Genomic DNA, 27,704 nt, shown 5'->3' with positions numbered 1-27,704 from the left:
ACTGTAAATCCTTCAAATAACAACTAAATTTGAGCTTCCAATCTAAAACCAAGTTTTACACCTCTGGGGACTTTTGTCTGAGGAAAAAATGCTCAGGGAACTGTAGAATATGGTTGCAAATGCGCTGGGATTTCCCAAGGGTAGAAGAAAAAGTGGGTCAGCCATGAGGACATCACCTTCGGGCAAGTCACCAGCTGTCTGCAAACTGAAAAATGGTGAGGCTGCAGATCAGAGACTGAAACTGGAGATTTGCAGAGGCGGAGGAAGGTTGAACATTCTCCCCTGAGCATGTTCCAAGTAGGGGAGAGAGTTCCTTACAAAAATGGGAAAAATGGTTGCAGAAGGGCTGTAGAGAGATTATTTCAGTGACTAACAGTTGGCATGATAAAACATTTTTGTCAGTCCCAGGAAATCTCTGCTGTGTCATTACAAACAGAATCCCTGCTGTGATCAGCAGTGGGCTTCAAAACAACAAAAATTTTGTCCCAGTTAGTCTCATTTAGTCTGATATGATGTATCAGTGCAGCAAGTGGCAGTTGCCCCACTTAGGCTAATTGTTATTAAATTTCAGAAAGCACTTGGCAACATGAATTCTATGTGGCAAATCTAAATACGTTATTTTTTGCTTGCAAAATACCTTGTCTTCCAGAATTTAAATCAAAATACCAAATCTCTGATCAGGAACTTATTGTTATGTTCCTAACCTTTGAATAGTTTTTTGACAGTTTATTTAATCATTGATAATTATGGTGACTGCATCTATTACAAAATTATTTGGACAGGTAAGATGAGCACCATTTTGCCTGGAATGGAGGTTTAAAATAATTGATTCCAGGCTGTGGGCTTTCTAATAACCTAATGTAAGAGGTTATATAGAAGACCATTGAGCAACAGGTGCTATCAGTTTGCTGTATGGCTAAGTCAGTTATTCAAGGTAAAACACTGTTCTCTGAGAGTAAGGACTCGAGGAAGGTACTGTTGACCACAGCTATGAAAAGTGACTTGGAGTGGCCACGTTTGAAGGGAAATGAGTAACAGGCTTCCCACAAAAGCACTCTGCAGGGAGAGGACTTGCCTAAGCGGGACACTTTGCACTACGTAAGGATCAGTTAAACAAGCTGGTCCAGAATCAGGTGATGAAAACATAGCTCTGTGTGGTGTTCCTGATGATGTTAGGTGTAGACTGAATCTGAAACCATAAGTATAACCTCTACCTAGTTCTTGCTTTTATTCAGATATATTTGTTTTGGCTACCAGCAGCCTACTCAAGCTTTACAAGTAGTGATCTATCTTGACTTTGCCGGTAGATATACTTAAGCTGCAGTTAAACGTTTATTGTAAGCAGACCATAGTGTTTGCCTGTTAAATTAGTAGAGATTAAGCCGGTTATGATATTAGAGGGATTTCATGGTGTTGGAAGTAATTTTCTGCTTGGATCCAAAACTGGTGGAAAGTAATAGTCTTTTCTCTTTCCTCTCAAATTCTCCTGCTCCCCCCACCTTTTTTTTTTTTTTTTTTTTGGCTTTGCTGCTGAGATGTTGGAGAGGGTTAGGATCACATAAATTGCCAGTAATGCAGGCATGCTTATCTAGTGTGCTTTCCTAATGATTTGTTTTCATAATTAATGGTGCTGATTCTCCCTGTAGATAGGTGGTTTTGGCACAGAAATGACTGGTGTGTCCGACTGCTCTGTAATGTATGTGAATACAGTCTCTGACAGTATGAAATTATGTGTTTGGAGGTTTTGTTTGTTTCGCTTAGGTAGCGTACTGTTACTTGTAAGTCACCGTGCAGACAATAATGCATTCCAGGTAGCCATAACAATGCTGTCAAGGTGCATCTGTTATCATATTTAATATATTTATGTATGTTCTGTTCAGTGCAGCTGTGTGTTAGCGGAGAACCTGGACTTGTCTGTCTTGATTGCAGCTTTTTGGGGGGGTGCTTTTTTTGTTTGGTTGGTTTTTGTAGCTACATCACTCCTTAATGATCATAAACCTTTCAAAGATGAAAAATGGTCCCAGTATCTTGCAACCTCACCTTTAGATGTTTTGTTTTTTACAGAAATCACATGCTGTGAGTAGCAACTCCAGAATTTCTAAGGCCGATGCCCTTGCATGCCTATGAGAAGAATATGTCACAGAGGCGACTTTAAGCCGCAGCTGCTAGGAGTTGAACCTGCTCTCCAAGCAGGGTTTGCTACAGCAGAGGCAGGCAATGAAGGAAGATATGTGTCTTCAAGGAACAATTCAGAACCTTTCCAGCTCCTGCTGTCAGACCTACCCTGACAGCGTATGACATGTTTTTAATTGCTGTTTCAAGTTCAGCAGGAGGTATGATGTATTCCAGGGCTGAGGGGCTGTTAGTCCAGTATTTTTTTTAATCAACTTGTTTCCTGTACTGTCACATCCATATCCATTTCTAACCTAATAACAGAATGCTAGCGCATGGTAGAACTTATTTATACAAAGATTTAAGGGGTTCTTAGTTTGTTAAATTTGAGGGATTTAATTTTTATAATTGGTATTGTGTGTTGGAAGCAAATGATATTTGTAAAACCGTGAGGGACGTTGAGTGCGTGCAGTTAATGCTGCCATTAACTGGGCCCCACTTCTGCTCCTCAGCTGCACTTGGAAACTCCACTGTTTTTCTTTCTTACTTCTCAGCACTTTCAATCCTAGTTGTTATATTGTCCTCTTATTCCCCACCCCAACTGTTTGATTTTGGCTTAATGCCAGTAAAGTTCATGTTGGGAACAGTTAAGTGATGCTTAAATTCTATTTACAACTTTTTGTTTGTTTGCACCTCCCATGCAAGTATTGGACAGGGAGCTTGATCTGGTTTCTAGGCTGCAGTTTACTGGGGTTATTCTTTTGTTTTTGCAGATGTACAGCTTTGCCTCACCTAAAAAGCTGTAGTTTGCATCAGCTTTCTAAAGCATCATTAGGATCTGCTCTTAAGGTGGATCCTGTGTTTACGGTGGGGAATTTGATCAAGTAAAGAGGGTCATGGGCTACAGAAGTCTAAATAAACTTCACTTGTTCTAATTTTTAGGCTTCCAGAGGTGAGGATGTGTCCTGAAATAAAGTGGGATATTGCAGTTCCTCCACAGTGAGATTAAGACACATAAGATTATCCAGGACCTTTAGTAAGATGGTGAGAGAAAGACCTCCAGAGCTTTGTTCTGCTATTTAATAACCACCTTGCCTCTGATGAGTTTTCAACTTGATGTTTGTTTGAGTTTGGCTGTATTTTGAGCACTGCTACCACAATATACTGAGACTGAAATAAGCTGACATAGGGAAGATCTCATCTGTATGTTAGGAATTTCCACAGCGAATGCTCCATATTTATAAGTTTAAGAGTGCTATGATCCTGTAAAATTAGGAAATTATTTATCCAGTAAAGCTATTTAAAATGTTGCTTGCATGAAAGAGAACATAGTAAGATAGGTAATTGTGTTGTGTATATTAGACTTTTAAAGAGATTCTTTATTGACCTCCTTGAAGGGATAAAGGAGACATATATATTATATGTATGCTGCTTCCTCTGAAAGTTACTGATAAAAACACAAGTCTGGCCATACTGAGTTGTATCACAGGTCCATCTAGGCCACTATTCCATCCTAAGTTGGCCAAGAGTGAATATCTAGGGTAGAGAATAAGAGCAAGGAAAACATATAATTACTGCACAAAATGCTCTTGCCACCTTCAGTGGTTTGTGAATTGAAGGCTTCCTAAGCTAAAGATGGAATATTTGTATGTAACTGTGTAATAGATTTTTAAAATTATTCTTTTTAGTGAATTTATCAAGTCACTTCTTTAATCTATGTAAGCTTTTAGCATCTGCAGCGAAGATTTCTTCAGCTTAACAACTTCTTTGAAGTTACTTTTGCCTCGTCTAGTTTGTCTCCTGGTGAACACACGTGTGAACAAGACAAATACGTTTGATGTACGACTCTGCTGCACTAATTGCAACATCAGGCCTTGCACTGAGATTCTTGCAGACTTTCCTCCTAATTTTGTTCCTGTTGCATATCCCAGTCATGCTTCTCTGCTGGGACTTTATTTTCATGTTGGCTAAATAATTGCTGCTATAACACATCAGATTTTTATAAGCGGCCTTAAAACTAAGGAGACCGTTTACTTGTGAGTGCTATTGGCTGAAACAGTCTTGATGCCAAATAGAAGGAACAGCTAGCAGAGCAGTGTGTCAGAATATATAGTGGGGCTTATTAGCCTGTTTAGGCATGGGGTTTTTTGTTTCTTTTTTTTTTTTAAGGCCAAGACTATAAAACTATAAAGATTCTACAGTATGGGCTGGAAGAGATAGCAATATGCAGGAGCTGATTTCACACTTCTTCAAGCCAAGGTTGGCTAGGGGATGGGATTTGGTCCTGTATGTTGTCACTGTTTCTTTCTCACAGCTGCTTTCATTTTTGCTTCACTTGCTATTTCTAGGAAGCCAGTTTTGCAGTATGTTAGGATTGCTCAGCTCTCTTGCCTGTCTTCATGGGAGAGGGGTACAATCATTTCTTGAAATCCTTTACATTTCCTAGAGGAAAAGACAATCTGAAAGTTCTTGTCTTCTCAGTCACTATCTTCAGAATTATGTATTTTTACATTCGACAGTCTGTACATTTTAAAGCTAAACGTGATGCAGATATGTCAAAGTTCACACGCTTGGTCACCCATTGAATCAGGAACAGCTTTAGTAGTTGAAGAAAGATAAAATCTTTCCATTTCTCCGCCAGTTCCCCTTGATACCACTTAATATTTAACGTGCAGAAATGATGCTCTCTACTTTGTGTTGGGGAAGAGGTGGTAGTGCCTTACCTCTCCCCCACTGATCATCCTTCACCACATCCTTCTGTAGCTACATTAGCAAATTCAGCTCGAGCAGGGGACTCGCTGCTGGCTTTGATGGTAGTCAAACAGTATTTACACTGTATTTTATTGATTTAGAAGGAATTACAATAATGCATAAGTTAAAGGCATAATTTAAATGTGCTTATGTTTTCTGCAAAAATGTAACTTCATCCTTTCTGTTACCCTTTCTTTGTGACGCTTCTGGAGATCTAGGTTAACACTTGTTATGTCTTGCCATCAGTGTAGGCAATTCTTCAGTGTTACTCTGGTAAACCCGTGGTCCATAGGCCTAAGCATGTTTCTGCAGTATTAGTACTGCCTCAGGAACAGATTTTTGGTATGTTAACACTGCTTTGTGCTGTTACTGAGATCTAAAACAGCTTGAAATTTGTCTCAGGCTGTAATTAAATTTGCTTTTTGTTTGGCTGCATCACTCTGGCTATAGCAGAGCATATCCATAAGCTTAGTTCTGTAATTCTGTATTGCCAAATGGCTGCTATTCATGGTCGTTCCCAGGAGGATTTTGCAAAGCCAGTGAATATATGTGACTCCTTTAAATAACAAACATGTTCTCTTTGTACACATGTATTGTAACATTGCTAAAGGAAAGTGGAATAGTGCACCAGGGAAAGGAATTCTATCTTGCTTAGCTTTAGTGCTCATAGAATTTTGTGTTCTGTCTCTCCTCTAAAATTATTCCCTGGCATTGCTTTCCACCATTAGTCACTAGACTGAAATCTTATTCTGTGCGTGCATCACTACTGCATACATCATGTACCATACTTTTTAGGTGTTTTCCTTCAAAGTGAAAAATAGTGCATGGCTAACTTTCCCTGGAAAACTCCTGAACTTCCTTCTGTCTGTCTCTGTTGCTACTGGCACCCTATGTTCTGGATCTCCAGCTGCCTTTGTATCCCCTGCACTCCAGAGCCTGCGTTGTGTTGTATTTATCTTCATAAAGTGATTCCTAGAGACCTTCAAGAGTAGGGAGGGGGCACCTGCCTCTGTATCTATGTGTTAAGGTGTGTTTTTTAATATTTTTGTAATGTTGAGAGTTTGGGACAGTCTACAATTAAATAACTTTTCTTTAAATAACAGAAGAAAAGCCAGCCTTAGAAGAGATTTTTGCAGAAATTCTCTCTCTCCTGTGCAGTCTGCGGTGATGTGCAGGGAGGCTGGGCGCACAGCATATGCAGAGCTCACTGGTAGCTTAGGGATGGTCAGTTGAGAGCTTCTGGTGAGCATAAAGGAGCCTAGGAATGGCGTTAGACTTGCTCATTAGGAAGAAGCAGCACAAATATTATGCTACCAAACACAGCATGTACTTTCCTCTTGGAGTGCTTTCCAGTTTCTTACTTCAATACCTGGTGACTGAAAGAGCTACTACAGATGCAAGACTCTTTCTGTGAGAATTCAGGGCGTTTTGCAGCACCTTCCTTCTGAATTTCCTTAATATTCAGTTTCTCTTATTTCTCTTCTATCATTTTGATTGTACTTTAGCAGATGTTGGATTGTATGAACATTTCTCAGCAACCCTCTTACTGCATTAGTCTGCTGCTCCTTTTTTCCATGTAGTTATCCTCTATATCTAGAATGAAATCTTCTTTTGTGAAGATCTTTTGAGAAGGTCTCTTTCAGATCTTTTGTTCTTGTTTCGTTTGATCATCCTCTATGTCTTGCACTTTTGACATACTTCTGCCTGCTGCTTCCCCGTGCACACTACTTGCTGGTCGCTTCCTATCCTTCAGTTCTTTTATTGCTAGGGAATGAGCTCTTTTCTTTACTTGAGCTCATAATTCACTGGTGACTTTTTTCCTTTTTTTGGGCCTGAAGAAGTGTGATGGTTGAATGACCAGCTCTAGTCTTTTTTTCTAATTTGGTATTTATGTTGTTAATCTTACTTAAATCTGTAGTCACAGTGCTACAGTGACACTAGTTTTTAGGAAGCAAAATATTTCATATTTTGGGGGAAGGACAACAGAACTGCCGAGAAAGCTCAATAAAAGATCCATGCTTAATAAAAGACCCAGCCTACTTCTACAGCCAGAAGAATATCTTACAGGAAGAGATGAAATGCATTAGGAAGATCTTTTATTAGTCTTATTTAAATTCATTTTCTTCCAGGAAAGTGGAGTTATGTGTATCTGAAAGTAATTTTTGTAGAAGAATTATAACCAAAAATCCTCAGAACAAAGTTAATTTCAGCATAGGCTATCTGGAGCTCCCTATAAAAGGCAGCAAAAAGGGGCATGAGGTGGAGTGAAACACCGCAGGAACAAGATATCTCCCTGTATTTTAGTTTGATCATTTTTAGCACTGTGTGTATGCTATGAGAAGGACTAATTTATACATGGCTGAAGCCCTTTCTAACCATCCCCATCTTCTTTGCTTGGCTGTTCATCACAGTGATAGCGTCTGTAATCCTGGCTCTGTAAAGGCCCTTCTACCCTTTTCAAATGCTTTTAGGCTTATTGAATGCAATACCTGGCAAACCTTCCTGATTTGTGTTGGATGTCGTCCAATGAAAACCATAAAAACTGCCTATGTAGCAGCTGCTCTGTTAAAGCAAGACCTTTTTGCCTGGTAACAATAGCAGCTCTTACAGCATTTGGCGTTAGATTCTCTTTGACTTGTTGGCTGTCAGGCCCGAGAGCACTGGACTCCTGCATGGTATAGCTGGTAATTGTCACCCTTTTAGTTGGTGCTGCTGACTTGAAGCATGGTTGCGTCTGCCAAGTTTGTGCATGGAGTGAGCTCAGGTGTTTGCAAGGTGAGTTTGCCTTCCTTCCTAAGAGACCAGTTCTGATTTAGTCATAAGCAAAACCTGTGGAAATGTAGCATGTACTTCTGCTGTGACCTGTACTAATTTTGTCATTCCTTCCCCCCGCCCCTTTCTTTCCCCAGATAAATGGCTCATTTAAATTGGGAGCTACTAAAATACTCTCTGGCTGGCAAATGCAGTGCCTAGCAGCAGTCATCAAGGACGAACCAAACATGAGTGGAGGAGGGGAACAGGTCGACATTCTTCCGGCCAATTATGTGGTCAAAGATCGCTGGAAAGTGGTGAGTAGCTCCACCTTCGTGCTTCCTTTGGCGGCCCAAACAGATCTCCTCTTCCTGTAGAAGCAGCGACACTTGTCTAGTTAATCCTGAGTTCCGGCAAACAACAGTGGAGTGCTATGGTTTGACATGCTAGGTACTGCAAGGAGGTGGTTAATATTGCTCTAACATTTTTTAGATTGTCTGGTGTTTTTAGAAGACTAAACTTGCCGAAGATTATTAGGTAGACTTGAACTGTTACAGGAGGCTGTCATCTTTTAGTAAGAAACTCAGATTTTGAGTTACTGTGGCAAAGACTACTACGGATGTGGCTATAAATAAATGGCATTACAATAAAATTATTTAAAAGCAAATGTTAAAGATTTCAGGTTCAGCCACTTGAAAAGTCAGAAATTCCATAATTATCTTGTTGGTACAACTTCTGTGTAAATTTATTAGGATACTTTTTAAAATTATGTCATCACATTTTAAGAGTTTTAGTTCTTCATGGGACATCTGTCTCATCTGTTTTGCAAGCTGGACAGCGTACACTGAATTAGAAGTAATTTCCTCTTCTATGTATTCGTTGTATGGCAGCAGATCTCAGTATCCATTTAAATCCATGGCATGAGTTTACCATTGAAATTCAGCTCTTTATGTTTCTTATTGCTGCAGCATCTGTCAGATATGGTTTGTTGTTTTTTTTTTTTTAATTCATGCTTTTACCAGATGATGCAAGAGAGAACTATTAGCTTACTTTTACAGATAGGGTTTCAAATCTAGTTAGATCTTGATTTTTATTATTTTTTGCAGACTGCTTAATGTTTATGACCAAAGCATAACTCCACTAGACATCATGGGCATCTAGGCATGCTCATCACTTCTATAGATTGGACCTGGCTGTGTTCCCTTATGCACCCAGCAGATGCGCAGGTGATTAGTGATGGCTTGTGAGCAGAGACCTCAGCAGCTTGACTAGGATTGTGCAAGAATGCTGTGGTAGAGACATGGGGAGAATCTCATCCTCTGGGCATGTGTTTCATTGCCACCAGATTTATTCAAAGGATGCAGTTTTTCTTACATATAAGGCTTTCTCTTTAGTCGTAAAGTCAGGTCTCTGGGATGGTGGAGGAAGTAGCATTATATCATAACCTCAGTTAAAGAAACTAGAATATAACGCATGAAAGGATGATGTGCCTTTATACTTCTTGAAATTCTGTATATGTTTTCTGAGAGTTTTTGTCTTCTGGCTTTAAAAGCTTTGCTTTTAAAAAGCTGAAAAAAAAATGTAAATCCCATGTGTGCCATTGTGTCCATTTTTAACTTGGATTACCAGCAGTGTCTGAATCATTAAACTCACAGCTGAAGCCTTGCTAGTTGCAACTACAAGCGATTTGTAATAGTAGCACCAAGTCGTTTCTCTGTTCTAACTAGCTATGGTAAAGCTGCCCTGTGAGTTTTGCAGTGGGCTGTGAAGAGCAGAGGATTAAAGAGACTCAGGACTCTGAACTTCTCTTCAGTTCCAGATTGCGGACAGGTTGTTTTCAACAGCCCACTTCAGACAATGTATTATCCTTTTGTTAGACTTGCCTCGTTCCTGTATCTCTTTGTCGCCCTGGACAGTTCCACCGTGCTCCGTTCTTGTTAATCCCCCGTTGCATGCCGCTATTCATCCTGGCACTTTGCTCCTGCTTTCTCCCCAGCCTTCACTCTTCTGTCTGGCCTATCCCCAAACCACCTATTTATATTTAAGCAATTCAAACAGTTCTTCATTCTCCATGCTTCCTGAGAGCAGATGGAGAATCTCAATTTTCTCTGTGATTAGATACCAAAATGGAGACAACCCTTATCCCACTCCCAAAGCTTTCTGGCACAGCTGAAGGAAAGTCTTGCTGTGCTCTTGCAGCTCTGGGCTGGAGCACATATACTTGTTTTGGCAGGATGATACACGTGCAGGTTAACTGACATATAGGACTTGAAACGTGCTCTGTGCTTATGGACTTCTCAGAAAATACTACTTGCAGCTTTTATCTGATCCTCTCTGCACAAATGGAATTTTTTTCAGAGTCTACAGTTTGTTCAGATTGGTGCATGTTCTTTGTAAAACTGAACTGAGATGCTCTCCTAATGCTAAGCCATTGCTTCAAGTGCATGGTTGCAAATACTCATTCTTCTCCATGCTCCTCTACCCTAGGTAGCTTCAACTTGTGCCATTTCTACTGTTCATCAAACTTTGAGTTTCTCCTTCATATAGACAGGAGTGTTAAAATGTCTATAAATGACGGAAGTATTTTTTTAACACAGCCTAAACAAAGTAACTTTGTTCTTGGAAAAAGCAGAACTCTTAAAAGCACCAAAAACTCGAGATAAAGCCTAAAATATGCTCAGTTATGCTCATACAAAAGCATTTCAAACTAATTTTATAATTCGTAGAGGCACTAAATGTGGGATTCAGTGACTTCATTGTTACATGAATCTGTGACTGGGGACTGCTAGAAGCTATACTCACTAACTTTGCTGTAGAAAATACAGAAATGTCCACCAATACTGTCAACAACAACTGCCTCTAACTAGAGAAACAGCCTTTTATTTTTTATAATGTTGGCTCACAGTAGTCTTCAGTGCTGCAGTGAGGTCATTACCCCACTTGAAGGCCCTAAGAAATTCCATGACTTGCTGAAGTGTGTAAATAGCAATGAGAAATTCTAATTCCTAGCTCTAATTTGGCCTTATGGCCTGAGTTGTGTGTTATGAGCCTTCATTGAACAGCCATTTCTGCCCCCCCAAAAGCACACACCCTTTAGGCAGGCCTTCTGTGCTGTCCCCTTGCTTTGCCTCGTGGTGTGGGAACTAGTCAGTGAGCTGTATGGGGCTTGAAGTAATCTGGAAAAAATTTAAAAATACCTCTGTTGGCCCAAGGAAATGGACAGCATAGGATTAAGTGACAGCTGAAAAGGAGAGTGTGCCTTAAAGTGGGCATACAGCTGTAAAATCAGTAGTAGCATTTTTTCTTTATCATAGACCTTTCTGAATCTAGCCCATAGCATGCAAGCTGGACAATCCAAACGTTGCTGTGAGTGATGGATCCTGCTCAAGCAGCTGTGTGGCATATTTATGTGATGCTAGGTTCAGCTGCCAGAAGGTTTTTTGTGTAATTTGTCCTCCCATTGTGACTGTGTCTGGCTGGGAATCTGCTTGAACCTTGTAGTTCTTAGTGCTGGCATACTTCCAGTATTGAGCCAATGTCTAATTTTAGATTGATGTAATGTATTCCTTGAATACCTTTCCTCCTCTCCTCCTATATGCTGGCTGACAAAGTTCTGACAAATGAAGATGTTAGTTCTCTGCAGTTAGCCTGTTGATAGTTCATTTTCCTCTCACACCAAGCCAGTAAGATTTGGCTATCTGACAACAGTGATATTTAGTTGTCTATGTGCAAGTCCAAATAGATACTTGTGTTTGATCAGATGTATTGTTCACCTGACTCCTTGGGCTGTAATGGAAACCTGAACACCCAGCTCACATACAGACTTGTGCATTTAGGTAGAATGAATCCTGCTGGTGGTGTCAGCCTGTATCCCAGCCTTAGCAGTAAATGGACTGGTGGAAGGTAGGAAACAGGATGAGAAGAGAATATTCCCAGAGCAGTGAGGCTTAGTATTGACTGGTGACTCATGATTACTACTTAGGTGATGCCTGTTAGATGCTCTCTTCTCTTTCTTGACTTTGTGTTTAATGGTTTCATTATTTGTTTCATTATTTATTTCCTTCAGTGGTATATGCCCATCTCTCCTTTGTGGCCAGCAGAAGGTTGTGCCAAGTTCACCTTAGACAGTCAGCTCCCACAGAGTACTAAAGCCATGAGGAAATGCCTGTGTGGTAAGCCCCTGACCTCAGCCAAGACCTTGAGTTGCAAGATAATCACTTGCTATGCAACAAAAAAAAAAAGGAAATGGCTGCTGATGGCCTCTGGATGTTGCTGAAAAATCAAGGAGGATGGCAGTGCTGGTAATGATGAATAGGACCATCTGGTGTGCTGGGAAAAGTATGCCAGAGAATAATTTCCATAAGAGGGTGAGAAAGGATGTGAGGAAGCAGAGGCAGCTTGAGGGCTCTTGGACAGTGAGGTGCATCTGTTGGCTGGGATGCATGTATAAAATCAGTTTTCTGATTCAGCAGAAGCTCTGATCTTGATGTCATGTCATCTCTCATTTATTGCTCTGTAGTCTTATATGGGTCCTCTGATTTGACTGTTTACCCAGATGAGCAGTCTCAATACCTGTATCTTTCTTCCTGAATCTGCTTCTCTGATGCAGACATTCTTCTACTTTTTCTAAGGTTGCAGTCCTACTCTGTGCTTAGTTTTTACAGGCTCCTGCTCATTCTCTTCATCCTGAAATGAACCACTCCGAACTCAGTGAGAGCCTCTGTCAGCAGAGTGGTCAATATTGTGCATTGTACATGACTAGACCTTCCTGCAGATCCTCATAGTGCCACTATCATAATCATATTACTGTGTGTTCCATTTATTTTGTAGTAACTTTGCGTTTTCACAGCTGTATGGGTTGTGGGAGTTGTGCCTGTTAAGGATCATTGTGTGCATCTGTGCTGGCTTAGTAATATTTCTCCCTAGATCCATTTCTTGAATTTGCAGCCCAGCGAGGTGTTTGGATAGCCTATGTTTCTTCTTCATCCCAACTATGTTTTGTTATATTTATTACTCTTGACTTTTGCTTTTTCTGTTACCCATTTTCCCACTGAGACTTTTTAGTCTTCCTCAAAGTCCTTCCAGATCCTGACTAAACTTTTTACCTTCTGCAGATTTTACTGTCCCTTTTCCCCTTCTGTGTTATTAATGCGTCAGGCAACAGAAGGTCTTGTGTACTGAATCCTGAGGTATTAGCTGGCATGTTGTTGCTATGCTGAATGTAGCATTGTTTTGACAGAAAGATTTTTAATAGCCAGCTCACTTAGTGTGAATTTCCCAATAGAAGTAGGGCTGCACTGTAATAATTTATGAATAATATGAGGTGACCTAGTTATTGGACTGTTTACTGTATGAATATGCCTGCTTAGCCCAGTGGAAGGTTGTGAGGAAAAATAACAAGGAGAAGAATGGCAGTTCTGGACAATGACTCTCAAAATGTTATTAAGAAATAGCTTCGGAGACAATAGTCATATGTTATATGGAAAGTACTACCTTCTTCATGCAGAGCTGTTTTTCTTTACCTAGGAGCCAGAAAAGTTAATGGTTTGGGTCACCTTAAAAAGAAAAAAAAACCTGCCCTTGAGAGGCAGGGCCCTTTCCTCAGCAAACTGGACAGAAGCACAGGACAGGTCTTCTGTGGTGCAGAAGACACTAAAATATCATCTAAACCTCATTAAACATTGTGTAAGATACATGTTTGCCTATCTGCCTGATTTAAACTTCTTTTTATCTTCAAGTGTTATTGTGGCCACTGGAAAGGAGCAGCGCTCAGGGCTTCCTGAGCAGTGGTGAAAGGAGGGAACACAAGGTGCTGAAGGGAAAGGCTGCAACTAGGTTCAATGAGCAAGTGCTGAGCAGATCAAAGGAGCCCTGATCTAGCTCTGCTGTAAACCTGAATTTGTTCCTGGGCAGCATAGTATGCTTTAGATATATCTGAGAGAAACAAATATAAAATAATTTTCCCAGCATAGACATTGACACTTGCAACATGTTAGGAGTCTGTCTTATACATGCATATGTATAACTATATGTGCATATGCTGTCAAGTCTCAGCAGAAGGAGAATCAAGGAATCACCTTCCAGGAAAGGCAGAGGATCCCAGCTTGCTCTCTGAGTGGGTGGCTACTCTAGAACAGGCAGGCGATCTGTCTCTAGAAAGTGCGTATCAAATATGCTGATACCTAGACATCTTTAGCTTTGAGTTTATCTCAACTGAAATTGCTTTGATTTCGAAGCAGCGATATCCTTTTGTTTTGAAACAGTTTTTGGTTTTGCTCAGAGACACAAAAAGCATAATTTGGTGTGGTTTAAAATTTAAAAGGAAAATAAGAGAGAAAGAAAAACAATGGAGCTGTGATTGTGGCTTGTACTTAACTGTTTTGAGGTAATGCAGTTGGCAGTTCTCTGAGCAGAGCAGGTCAAGCATCTTGTAAAATATTCTAGTGGATGTTTTGTTCTGTATTTAAAATCCTGTAAATGAGATGTAAACTTCATTTAACTTATTTCTTGAAAGCATTAGTTCCAGCTACCGTGGTTGTGTTTTACTGCAGAGATGTGTTTTTTGAGAGGGAATGACAGTTTTTACCTACGATAGTCTGGATAGTGGTTCTGCTACCTCCTTGAAGAGTCTGTCCTTGAATTTTGGCCAGAACATTACTGAGGTAATAGGCATTATCATTTGTTTTTAAATGTATCACGTGTCATCGCTTACTAGGCTTGTTCTTTGTTGTTACAGCAAAGAATTTATACATAGCACAGTCAAGTGGGTAGCTGGACTTTTGCCTAGCTGTTCAGTGAAGGGATTCAGGCGTAGCAGAGACTGGAAGCTGAGTTTGCTCTCCTTATGCAGTAAAGAAGCTAGTGCCTGGCTCTGTGAGAGCCAGTTTGATGTTGTCTTTCTTGTACATTGTACCAAACCTCTTTGTACTTTTCTAGCTGAAGAAGATTGGTGGCGGTGGCTTTGGGGAGATCTATGAGGCGATGGATCTGCTGACCCGTGAGAATGTGGCCTTGAAGGTGGAATCAGCCCAGCAGCCCAAACAAGTTCTCAAGATGGAAGTGGCTGTCCTGAAAAAGCTGCAAGGTAAGGCAGAAAGCTATTTGGTAGTGCTAAAGGTCACCGTGCGTGCTAACAATTAGAATCCAAAGTTGCAAATGTCTGGTATAATTTTCTCTTCAGCTTCCATCTATATGTGATGTTAGATTAAGTCATTCAGCTCAGAAAGTTACTACGTTCTGTAAAGCGTCCTACTCAAGTGAGCGCCAACTACAGGAGCTATTTTTGTCTACCAGGCTATAAGAACAATGAGGAAACTTAAACTGAACTATTGGTACCCTGGTCTGTGCAGTCTGGTGATACTGATTAGATAATAAGGAATAGAGCAAGCAATGTCTGACTAAGAAATGAGGTTAGCTGATTGCCTCCCAGAGGACTGGGACAATGTTTGTGACTGTAGCACGGTGAGCATGACGGAGTCTCCAAGTAAAATGGTTGACTACTAGATGAGTGCAAAAAGTGGGTAATGGGAATTATAGGGAAACTGTCAGTTAGTTAATTTGTCATGTACCTGACTGTCCTGAAGGCAAAGTGTGAAGTGATTTTAGGTCTTTTAGTTCTGGCAGTGGTGGTTTTGAATAATGTTAATTTGAATGATATGCCTATTCTTAATTTTCCCTAATATTAGCTTTATATTGGTTTGGATGTGGAAGTCAGCCCTGGGATCACTGATTTCTGTAGTTGAACCTGGCAAAGCTTAAAAGCAGGTTTCAGACTAACTGGGAAACAGCAAAATGGGAGCCTTTCTGAACTCATGTCAACCCTGCTTCCACTTAAGAAATTATGCTTGCCTTATGCCTGGATGCTGCTTTCTGTTTGCTCAAATTAAGCTGTAAATAAGGCTGAAAGTTAAAACTTCCCATGCTGATCTTTAAAGTCTTTAAAGTCACAGTCATTGTCAGGAGTGAACTAGTTAAATAGGGTGAAAGAAGCCAGCCAGTATCCTTAAAGGCTTTTGCAATGCTGGTGAGATACAGTTTAACACAAAAGGGTGCAAGGGAGCAGCCTTCATAGAATCATGGAACGGTTTGAGTTGGAAGGGACCTTAAAGACCATCTAGTTCCAACCCCCTGCCATGGACAGAGACACCTTCTGCTAGACCAGGTCGCTCAGTCTTCCTGCAGTTGTTCCTGCCTGAAGGAACAACGAGGGGGCTTCTACTAAAAACTGATCACTAGGGGAGGATGGAAACAAGGAATTTCCAAATCTGCCTTTGAGGTTACTGAGAAGTGCTGCTGCTGAAGTGCACGGTGCATGGATTTCCTTGTGAAGGCAAGATCAGCTGTAGACCGGTGCAGTTTACATGTTCTAGTATAATATGCTTTTGAAGGGATGTTCCTTTTTGCAGGATTCCCACTTGGGCTGAGGAAACACCTTCCCAGGCAGCAGTGAGCAGTATCCTTATCACCAGGGCTCATGCTTCAGACACAGTGTCTGTAGCTCTGCCCTTGCACAAAATCTCCAGAGATATGACTGAATTAGAGGGTGAGGCTGTTGCAGGTCTTGTGAAATGGGTTTCTCGATGTTTGTGACAGATCGCCTCTAGGTAAAAGTCAGTGAATTATTTTTGAAGGTCAAATAGTTTTCCACAATTCAGCTCTTCTAAGAGGAGGACTGATAAGGCATTTTAAAAATACACCGTATTGTAATAGATGCAGCTGAGCTGCATAAAGAGAATTGAAACAAAGGAGAAATCAGCCGAGGTCATTAGGAGGAAACTTGCTGTTGATCTGTGAAAGGCGTGGATACGCAGAGTTCCCAGAGAACAGCAGAACAGGTGGCTGAGGTCTGAAAGCAATGTAGTCAGGGCAAGGAAGGCAGAGATCTAGATTTCTGCACTTGATTGTACACTTGAAACTGCTCTGAATTGAGTGAGGGTGTGACTGTGTAGAACGGCAGATTATTAGAATACCAAGAGACGATGCTATCATGCTGGCTAGTGTCAATGTGTATTACATCCAGGGCAGGGCATGCTTGAAAAACATGACCTGAAGTCACCAAATCAGGACTAGCATCAGAAAATGTGCAAGGAGTTGACTAATACTCGTGCTTTGCCATCAGTGTTTATTTCTGGAAAATAGTTGAGAATACCAAATGCTTGAAAAAACACCCACAGTTGTACACAGCATGATCCTGGTAACTGGGAAGAAGGAGTGGTGGTGTGTGGAATTAGGAAAGTCACTTGGCAAAGCAGTTAGCAAGTATTAAGGGAGAGAGGAGACAGAAGAAGCAGAATTGGCTATGCATCAGCTATCCTGCATTTAAGAATGACAAATTACTTCAGCCATGTTTTTATAAATCAAGCTGTTCTGTGAATAATTCGGCTTTTTTTGGTTCAAGGTTAATCCCCAAATGCCTTACTGAAATAAATGATAAAGTTAAAATAAGAAATAAGGTTGAGAGAGTTGGGAATCACGTATTGTGTATGTTTTCACTGTGAGCTGTTGTGAAGCAGTGACAAACATTTCGGAAAGGGAGATGCTGACTTTATCCAAACAGTTGGTGGGTGGAGGAATTTGGTGGTATTAACATAGGCGATACAGTCGGTTCATGGTTTTCCAGGTGAAAAGCAGAGGAATAGTGTTGTCTAAATTCCTCTGTACTTTTCTGGTAGAAGTGAGCATTGCAGTCTCTCTTAAATAGTAGAGCTTTGTTGTTTTCTATTTAGGCATCACACCAACATTAAACATCTCATAAGCTGCTGCTCTTTTCAGAGCTTGTGATCAGGGCCTTGCAAGTTGCTACAGCTTCACAGAGTTTGGTATAGAGAAGGCTGGCCATTAGCCCATACTGCAGACCTACTTCAAGACCTGATTTGGGTGCAGCCCAGCCTCTCAGTGCAGCAGCTTCTGATCGGTTTGGACTGCAGGCTGTTGCCAGCAGTCAGACTTTCTGGGACAGTTTCTGGAATAGCCACATACGGAACACAGTGCAGGTCCCTCACAATGTCCTTTGTGCACTGGCAGTCCACACGTTCTAGACGGTCTCTATACCTTCTAGTAAACACTATGTGTAGTTTTCTACTGTGAGGGTTGTCACTTTTTTTTATTATGAGGGTGGTCATACAGTGGCACAGGTTGCCCAGAGAGGTTGTGGAGCCTCTGTCCTTGAAGATATTCAAAACCCAACTAGATGTGGCCCTGGTCAACTTGGTCTAGCTGTCTCTGAACAGAAAGGGTGGACTAGATGATCTCAAGAGGTCCCTTCCAACATAAATGGTTCTGCATTACTTGTTCTTGGCTATGTGAGATTGCTGGCACTTCAGTACCTCTCGGCTGCCCTGTAGTGTTCTGCTCTTACTTTATTTGGTTTTTCTGCCTGTAGAATACTTTCTCTTTATCTGTTTAGATAGTGTCTTTGCCAAAGGCAAAGTATTTTTCTGACTTGTATTGTTACTTGGAAGGATCGTAGATCATCTTCTGTCCAACCTTCTGAATCTTTACACTGTCTTGGGGATGGGAAGCACCAGCAATGGTGTTCTTTTAGGTTTTGGGTGAAACATGATTAAGAAGTCAGCTTACAGAGTTTCTTGCTCAAGCAGATGATGAGCTGAAGTTCTCAGTTGTCCTGTTGTTGCACATTTACCCAAAAAGTTTCCAGCAAAATTTCTGTCTTTTTCTTGCCTTTCATGGACTCTTTCACTGAAAATCAAAACCTCTTGGTCCCACAGAGTTGCTATAGAGTATCTCGTTGTTCAAGCTGGGCTTGCAGGCCTCAGGACATTTTATCTGGTGCTATTCTATCTGGCCAGTTCTAATCAGAGCACTGCAAAATAATATTTTTTTTTCATCTTTGTCAAGCACTGTTTGTCTTGCATTGTCACGTTGCTTCCCTCTTCTGACAGGGCCTTGGCACTGTTGAACCAAAGCCATTTTCTCAATGTTGATAAGCCTGCTTGGGGAATGGGGAAATTGCGTTCTCTTTTCAGTACCATTAGGAATATTGACTTCAGTATCACAATGTGTATTACTGTCTCTTCTGCTCAAGGAGGCCTGCACCCACCACAGTGCCTGATTGTACCCATATCATTGCAGCACGAGCAGATAGGATCCTCTGTGGTGCCAGGCCTCTTCCATGAGGAGTTACCATTTGAAAAGAAGTCTTTATTTCCAAATCTTCACCACATGGTGGCATTCAGTCAGCCATACCTTGTTGCAGAGCTAGCACCCACTACAGATTACAACCTTGGGCCTCTTTTACTTGAGGTCGCACCATGTGTTTACCCACTGTCTACTGTAGGTGAAGTCCTCTGCTGTTTATCAGCACCAGCCTGAGCAACACTTTTGGCCTGACTACAGGAGTTGCTCACCACTTCTGTTGGGCTTGATTATCTCTGGCTTATCTGTCCCTTCCATGGATGAAGAAGGAAGCAGCACCAAGTTTACCTGGAGGATCAGAAAATTTTCCTTCTTTGAAGAAGGCTACTATGCAGTTTGCAGCCTCTGGGTGTCATGGAAAGTCCGAGAAACCACATCAGAGAGTAGACTTTTGCAGTAATATATTTATATACATATTTATGTCTAAAATGTGCAATAAGTTACAAGCAATATGGGAATGATATGAAAAATTCATGGTGTACAGAATACGAAATGTGGTTATGTAGCTGGTAAGTATAGGAATAATAGATCAAAGTCATAGTATGAAAAAAGATAATAAGAAAATTATTTTGTAGGCAGCTAATAGAGAATTACCCTACTAGGGACGAAAATCTTACCTATAACAAATTCAGAAACTGTTTCAGGGATAGTTTGGCACGTCTTACAGGGAACTTCTGCATGAATACAACTTCTCTGTCAGAGGAATACTATTTTAGTGCCAAGCCCTCGTTTTATTACCTTAATCACTACTGCAAAATTATCTTTAAGTGAGATAATTGTATATGATTGTACCATTTGCACATAATTTTAACCTATTGGGCTTTCGTACTTTGCAGTCAGGCATTTTGAAACCAAGCCTAAGCTGCGTTGGCAAAATACTTCTTGCGGGTACAATTTGTCTCCAGCAGAGAAGGTTGCTGGTTTAGTTCTATCTGCAAGTGTTTTGCTGTGTAGAGAAGCCATTTGATCACATACATTAAAAAATGAGTGGAAGTAAGATCTATATGGCTAAGTGAATTGGCAACTTGCTTATCCAGAGAGCAAGAAGGGCCTTTGCTGGGTTTTCTATGGTTCACCCTCTTATTAGGGAGCAGGATAGTACCAGCAGATCAGTGGAGAGAAGCAGTTACTCAGGCCTATACATCTCCAGCATATATGGCTTAGGAATTTTACACTGTAAACAGCATGTGTTTTGGGGAATTTTGCCTTGGGATAATTTTAATGTGGTCCCCCTGTCTGACAGACCAGTTGTTGGTTTGGACTGTCTCCTTTAGGATTTAGGGACTATTTGGTGTGCACCTGGAATGGATCTTCTGGGTTTGTTTGCTCAGAAAAGTTTACATGACCCAAAGTCACTCTGTGAACAACACTGACACATGGTAATTGTGATGATTTAAGGCAGTATGAGGGCTTGCTTTAAAACTTCATTGCTATTATAAACCAGGACTCTCAGACTCCTGTTCTATGGAATCATGGGGAGAAAAAAATGGCATGATTTCCTGTCATTGATCATGTGGAAGGAAGAGTCCTGTCACTTCCAGAAGAGCAGATGTTTTTCCGTCTCTTCAATGCTTTTCTAACCCTTTGGAATACAGACAGACAGAAACGTGCTGCTCTCCCTGTGACATTTTTTCCGGCTTTGGATATGCTGTGGAGCAACATTCATGTGGCAAAGGAGCATCTGTAAAATACCACCCAGACTGGTCCCCATCTCTGAGGTCCTTGAGGTTAATTAACATGCAGCTGCTCTGTTAGAACAGCTCTTGCACAGCTTTTGATGAGCTTGGCTTGGGCTATCTCATTGTCAGTCTGCTTTTCCAACAGCAGCTTTAATTGCAGAAATAGTAAACCAGTGTCCCTGATTAAATCCAGTGGATTAGTTTCTCTAGCTTTCGGGCTGCTGCAGAGCGGGGTGTGGAAACCATCTTTACATGCCAAACTAGGCACTGTGTCTGCTCTAGATGCTCAGATGGGGCTATGTGAGGCCCAGCAGCAGATGCTTTGAATTCAAAAGTATTCTCCCTGTCCTTACCCACTTCTTGATAGGTCTCTCTGGGAGCACTCTCAGGGCTTGTGAGACTGGGATGGTGCAAAAGGATCTCTCACAATACATGCATTTCAGATGCCTTCTGGTCCACAGGCTCCCCCAAAAATGGATGTGGCCATGGCATTTAGTTTCTTTTGCTGGGATTCTCCTTGGAGCAGCCTAACAGTCAGATTGTCAGTTAAAATGACAGAATTATTCTGTTGCTGAGCACTGTTTTCTGTTCATCTGCAGAGGCAATTTTGCCCTGGTATGAGGCTACAAGGCCTTGCGTACTTGCCTTTGACCTCACTCAGCGGCCAGATATTCCTAAGCTCTCTTCAGTGCGTCATTTTCTTTGTAAATGCCTTCTTCTCAGTGTAACCAATCTCATTGCGTAGGACTCTGATTAATTTTATTCTGCAGTGCAGGGATCTTCTGCATATTGAGTAGTTGTGCAAGATGCAGCCTGGTCACAGGCATTATAGTTTCTGAGTACCTGATTTTATTAAGCAGATAGTGAAGCAGGTCTGTGTTGCTTGTTCCCTGTTTATTGCCAGGGTTTGGACAGGTAAGGGTTTGCTGACAAAATAAGGGGAAAAAAGGAATCTTTATTGTTTTTTCTCATTTGCAGTCCTAGTCTTTTCTTTTTTTTCATATGTGAGATTTTCCTGTTAAAGTGGTGCCTCAACTCTCTGTGATTCAGTTTCTCTTGCTTTTGTAGACACATTTTATATCTTTCTACAGTATTTTGCTAGGTTGATGTAACCAAGCTATCTGTAAAGGCTGGAAAGTAGGGTGAATTGCCCTTGGAGGGTTTTTAGGCTGTCACAGGTTGACATATTCAGACACCTGATGTAGCTCTAGCCTCTCTGCCCAGCACTGCATTTTTCCATGTGGAAGAGTCCTACGGGTGTTTGAATGAACTGGCATTCAGGCCACATGTTTTCTGTGTCAACCGTCGTGTCACGGGATGGGGGAAGGACATGGGATGGATGAAAGAGGATTTAAACTACACTTTTTTTTGAGTCTGTGTTGAATTTTCACTCCTTCACTTTTCTGCCTTGCCCATGTGGAGTCTTTTATCAGTGCTCATCTTAAAGCTTTTAGTGGTCTTGGGAAAAAGTAGAGGAAATTATGCCGTGCAAGGTCAGGCAGGTTTACCTTTTACTGTTCAATTAGAAGATGATGACCGATGCTCTGTTTTTATGTCCATTAGTTCATTCATTTATTACAGAAGGACTAGCAAGGTTAACCCAGCTGATTAAATCCTAGTTGATTACTATTGGATAATGTAGTTATTTAAGCCTTACTTCCAGCATGGAATTTATTTTCGTTCGTATTCAAAACTCCTTGTCTCCAGCTGAGTTGACAAGTCCCTGAAGTCAGCTAGTCTGTCTGGACAGAGATGAAACTTGCTAATTGCAAAGGAAAGGAAACTGTATGCCAGTCAGCTTTGCCGAGCTACAGACACCATTTCCAAGTAAAGCTAGAAGATTTTGAAAATAACTCATTTTCTAGTCCTAATGAATCCTCCATTTCTTTAGAATATTTGTACAGAAGTGAATTCAATATCCCCACAAAACAAACAAAATCTATGATAAGCTGATAAAACTGATACTGATGTTCACAGGTGAATAAAAAAGAGGATAGCTGTAAAGTGTATGTTATATCTGTAATGCAGAGCATGAGAAATAGCTGCAGCTTTGCAAATGTTGATGAGAGCAATTGTATAGCTAGATGGCAATGTGCACTTGCAGCCCAGAAAGCCAACCGCATCCTGGGCTCATCCAAAGAAGCACGGCCAGCAGGTCGAGGGAGGTGATTCTTGCCCTTGACTTCACTCTCATGAGTACTGCATCCACCTCTGGAGCCCCCAGCATAAGAAGGACAAATGACCATCCAGGGGAGGGCCATGAAGATGGTAAGAGGGCTGAAGCACCTCTCCTATGAGGACAGGCTGAGAGAGTTGGGGCTGTTCAGCCTGGAGAAGAGAAGGCTCTGGGGAGACCTTATAGCAGCCTTCCAGCACCTAAAGGGGGCCTACTCTTATAGGGAGAAACTCTTTAGCCAGGCCTGTTGTGATAGGACGAGGGGTAATGGTTTTAAAATGAAGGGAGATGGATTCAGACTTGATATGAGGAAGAAATTTTTTACACTGAGGGTGGTGGAACACTGGCACAGGTTGCCCAGAGAGGTGGTGAATGCCCCATCCATGGAAACATTCAAGGCCAGGTTGGACGGGGCCCTGAGCAACCTGATCTGGTTGGAAATGTCCCTGCTCCTTGCAGGGGGCTTGCACTAGATGGCCTTTAAAGGTCCCTTCCAACTCTAACGATTCTGTGATTCCACAGTCCACAACTATATGCCCAGTCCACAACTGTGCATATAACAGAGACCCTAGCAGTGCCGTGTGCTCAAGTAAGTTATGTCACTAAGCACTTGGGCTTTTCCTATGCAGTTGTCGTTAAAGGTGAGCTGCTGGATGGTTGTGCCATGCTGGTTATTTTTGGTCAGCAGTATGCCATTGGTTTTGATACTTCTTCTGTTACCTGAATAAAAAGAAACCTGACTGATGATTCTGGAATTAAGCTGAGTTTGTGATTAGAGAGGTCAGAAGTCGCTACTGATGCGAGAAGTAGACCTTAAAGTAAAATGAGTGTTTGACACTGTTAGATCCAGAGGATAATTTATGCTGGTGGAGGGCACCTCTGGAGATCTCTAGTACAGCCTCCTGCTCCAGGCAGAAAGAAATAGATCAGATTGTTCTGGGCCTTTTCTAGTGAAGTTTGGAATGGTCTCCAAAGATGGAGATCCCACAGCCTCTCTGGTCACCTGTTCCAGGGTTTGACCATCCTCATGGTGAAAAACAAATGACACCTAATGGGAATTTCCCAGGTATCAGCTCGTGTCCAGTGCCTCTCTGTGCACCTCTGCGAAAAGTCAGGCTTCTTCTCAGCACTCTTCTGTTAGATGTCTCCAACCAGCAGTTAGATTCCCCCTCTGCTCCATTCCTAAACCCAGTTCTCTGGCACTTTTTTTGAACGTTACGTTCTCCTTTTCCTGCAACCACTCTAGTGGCCACTGCTGGACTTGTGCTGTTATGTCAGTGTTGGTCTTGTACTGCAGAGGAAATGCAAGAATTGGTAAGGTAACAGTTATAAGAGTAATAATTGCTATGAGATTTATGGTAATATCTGCAATAGAAGTTTCTTCAGTGTTTTGAGTGAACTGTTAGCAATGAGAGAGCTCATCTGTGGAAGTGAATCACAAAATAATTTTATCATAATTTTAAAAGATTAAATTCTTGAACTCCTTTGGGAAGAATAGTGGTTATTTGTTTTCTGCAGGTGAAAATGCAGGAAATATGGAGTCTGTTACCAAAAAAAAAATATTTCAAATTGCAACAATAATGTCACATATTTCTTTCTTACTATGTATTTGATTAGTTTCATTGCTCTATTGAAAAAACATTAAGAATATTTAAGAACTTAAATGAGTAGAAGATTGGAATGAATATTGGCTTCCAGCAGTTTGAAATTGATCCATGTAGAAATATACACTCAAAAAAGGATCATAATTTAATTTTTTAAGTGCTGTGTTGTCGTAGTTTAACCCCAGCAGGCAACTAAGCACCATGCAGCCGCTCACTCGGTCCTCCCTCCACCTCTGGTGGGATGGGGAGGAGAATCAGAAAAAAGTAAAACTTGTGGGTTGAGATAAGGGTGGTTTAATAGGACAGCAAAGGAAGAAAAACTAATAATGATAATAATAAAAGAATAGGCAAAACAAGTGATGCAGAGTGCAATTGCTCAGCACCTGCTGATGGATGCCCAGCCCAACACTGTGCAGTGATTTTGCACCCCCAGCAACTCTCCCCAACTCCCTCCGTTTTGTACCATATGGTATGGAATACCCCTTTGGCCAGTTTGGGTCAGGTGTCCTGGCTGTGCCCCTTCCCAGCTTCTTGTGCACCTCCAGCCTTCTCGCTGGCAGGGCGTAAGAAGCTAAACAATTCTTGACTTAATGTAAGCACTACTTAGCAATTACTAAAATATTAGTGTGTTATCAACATTATTCTCATACTAAATCCAAAACACAGCACTATAGCAGCTACTAGGAAGAAAATAAAATCTATCCCAGCCAAAGCCAGGACACATGTAATCAAAGTTTTTAATGTAATGAATGTTTTTAAGTATTAACGTGGAGGTTTTAATAATTTCTCTACAAGGTGATGAATATCTGTCCTAGGGTGGAAGGGTTTTCCAGATACTTTAACTTATTTTTATACACGAGGACATGGTTATTGACTGTAATTTTTAAGTTACTTCAGAACAAGGATGGTGAAAACCATTTCAGTAACTGAAATATTTGTGTTTCTTACCCAGTATTATATGGAAGATTATTATGTTCATTTTAGTTTAAAGGCAGCAATATAGAAAGGATATTTTTCTATGGGTGAACATTAAAACATTGCCTTAACTAAATGCTTGGAAAAATGAATACCTGTGAATCAAAATAAAACACACGTTCTTTGAAACTTTTTTCAGCTCAGTGTTTATGAACATCAGGCTCATTTATTCTTCCAACCAGTGTTAGTTAACAGACCAAAATTCTTTGTAATCTCTTGCTCTGTTCCTTTACTTTATTGTAAGGCAACTGCTTTGTTTTAATAATAAACAAATACAGATATAGGATTCACCTCTCTTATGAGGACAGGCTGAGAGAGTTGGGGCTGTTCCGCCTGGAGAAGAGGAGGCTCCGGGGGAGACCTGATAGCGGACTTCCAGTACCTCAAGGGGGCCTACAAGAAAGATGGGGAGGAGACTGTTCAGTAGGGCCTGTGGTGATAGGACAAGGGCTAATGATTTTAAAATAGAGGGAGGTAGATTTAGATTGGATATTAGGAAAAAATTTTTTACAATGAGGGTGGTGGAACACTGGAACAGGTTGCCCAGAGAGGTGGTGGAAGCCCCATCCCTGGAAACGTTCAAGGCCAGGCTGGATGAGGCTCTGAGCAACCTGATCTAGTCGGGGATGTCCCTGCTTCTTGCAGGGGGATTGGACTAGATGGCCTTTGAAGGTCCCTTCCAACCCTAACCATTCTATGATTCTATGATTTTCTAAAGTATGAGCTTGTGATCTTGTGTAATATTAGAGTGGCTGTTCAGTGGTCAAGCAAAGGAGCGAGTGTGATCTGGCAGTAAAATGGCTGTGACACTCCCCATATTAAGTATACCTTGAAAAAACTTTTTTTTTTCCCCTTTTCTCACTTTTCTGGATTAAAAGATGCTTTGTTACTCTCTGTGCTATGATCTTCATGCTTGAGGAGCGCCTGTGAGAGGAAAAAGAGGACTATTCTGCCTTAGGGGAAAATGTTAGAGTCCCATCATCCTGGCTGCACAGGAGATTATTAACATGATTGTTCTTGTGGGCTTCATAATTCTGATCAGCCTCAGGACTGAGCTGCAGGAATCCCAAAGTTGCGCCTGACTGTCCGCCTCCATCTGCTGCTTCAGCGCCGCACGAACTCCTCCGAGAGAGCAAACAGTTGTAACCTGGTGCCTCCTTTAGTTGAAAAATGAGAAAAAGCCTTGGAATCCCAGAGAGGTTGATGCTGCAAGCATTTATCCCATCTATATGACCAGCTGGCTGTACATACCCCACCTCTAAATGTGGCTGGCTTTCTCTACACTCTGTTATATTCCTTTTGTTTCATGTGGGAATTGGCACAGTCTTCCCTCCTTGCCTTTCTTCTTCTTTTTCTGGTGTTGCTTGTGTTGCAGAGTAGTGCATGGGACAGCTGTTCCAGGGAGAGTGTAAATTCCCAAGACCAACAGGTCAGGTAGAAGCTCATTTTAGGCTGGAAAGGAGGATTAAGTATAAAATCAAGTCAGTTTGGGGATGTAGGTCATCAAGAACTGTCAGTCAGTTCATCATTTTCAAAAACTGTAGTAAGCAGAAACATATCAGCCTAAATGTGCATACAAGTCTCAAAGATAATAAAATAAAAATGTAAATGGTTTTTCTTTCTGTACAATGTAAAATGTTGTGTTCCAGGAAACAATAATGTTATGGAGGAAACCGATTAAAAAACCAACCAACCAACCAAACATCTCAGGAATATACTTGAAATCAGAAGCAGCAGTACTGAATTAGCAAGGATGTGTCTTAAGTCACAATCAAGTGTATTGGACACTACCACACGTTTCACTGAAATGATTGATTTAGGTGGCCAGATTCTCCCTGTCAGAGGATTGGTTTTTAATGTTCTTGTCTCTAGTTTTACAGCAATAAAAAGCACATGGTGTCCTGCCTATCAGTGCTTTGCAACTATTTAAAACAATAAAAGCAAGTAGAATTTGGAGTAATTTACCATTTTTAGCACACAGTAGCTCTCATTGCCAGTAAAAAACAGTCATATTTTTGGCTGTTGCCTCATCTCCTGGTGCTGCAAAAGGCAAATCACAGCAAAGCGGGACTCACAGGGTGTCTGTAAGCAAGCCAGGCTGGTCTGTGTGAATATGTATGGACTTAAAGGAGTCAGGTCTGGGATGAGCGTGGACCTGCGCTGGCCTGTCCATCCTGTCTGAGACCTGTGCAGATTGCCAGTTTGTTGAAACACCTGAAGAAACATAGCTGGTTCGTTGTGAGGTTATCCAGATGTGTTGACTTTGTAGCCACAAATCTGGCTTTGAGGCTGCCTTCACATTGGCAGGCAGCATAGCCATCCGTGTTGGGACCCTTGGCAGGAAGATGTAGGACAGTTGAGGCTTGCTGGCAGTCCCTTCTTGGTAATGCCAAGGACAGGAAGTGTGCTACATCCAGACGGTGTCTCAAGGAATTCCCTCAGAAAACCAAAATCCTGAATCTCAAAATCAACACTGAGTTTGCAGATAGTAGGAAAACAGTG

The 27,704-nt window shown here is 41.3% G+C and overlaps 1 protein-coding gene across 2 annotated transcripts in view; it reads left to right on the top strand.

The window, feature by feature from the left end:
- Nucleotides 1–27,704, top strand: part of TTBK1 (tau tubulin kinase 1) — a 104,620-nt gene that overhangs the window by 8,252 nt on the left and 68,664 nt on the right. For both annotated transcript variants that reach the window (XM_086745598.1, XM_086745597.1), the window contains exons 2-3: nt 7,773–7,931; nt 14,551–14,698. In XM_086745598.1, the coding sequence (XP_086601724.1) occupies nt 7,824–7,931; nt 14,551–14,698 (256 nt within the window). In that variant the 5' untranslated portion in view covers nt 7,773–7,823. The remainder of the gene's footprint in view (nt 1–7,772; nt 7,932–14,550; nt 14,699–27,704) is intronic.

The sequence above is a fragment of the Chlamydotis macqueenii genome, chromosome 3 (assembly GCF_036417535.1).
Source record: "Chlamydotis macqueenii isolate bChlMac1 chromosome 3, bChlMac1.mat, whole genome shotgun sequence".
Taxonomy (NCBI): Eukaryota; Metazoa; Chordata; class Aves; order Otidiformes; family Otididae; genus Chlamydotis; species Chlamydotis macqueenii.
Note: the sequence above shows the minus strand (reverse complement) of the source record. Positions and strands in the feature narration are given on the sequence as shown.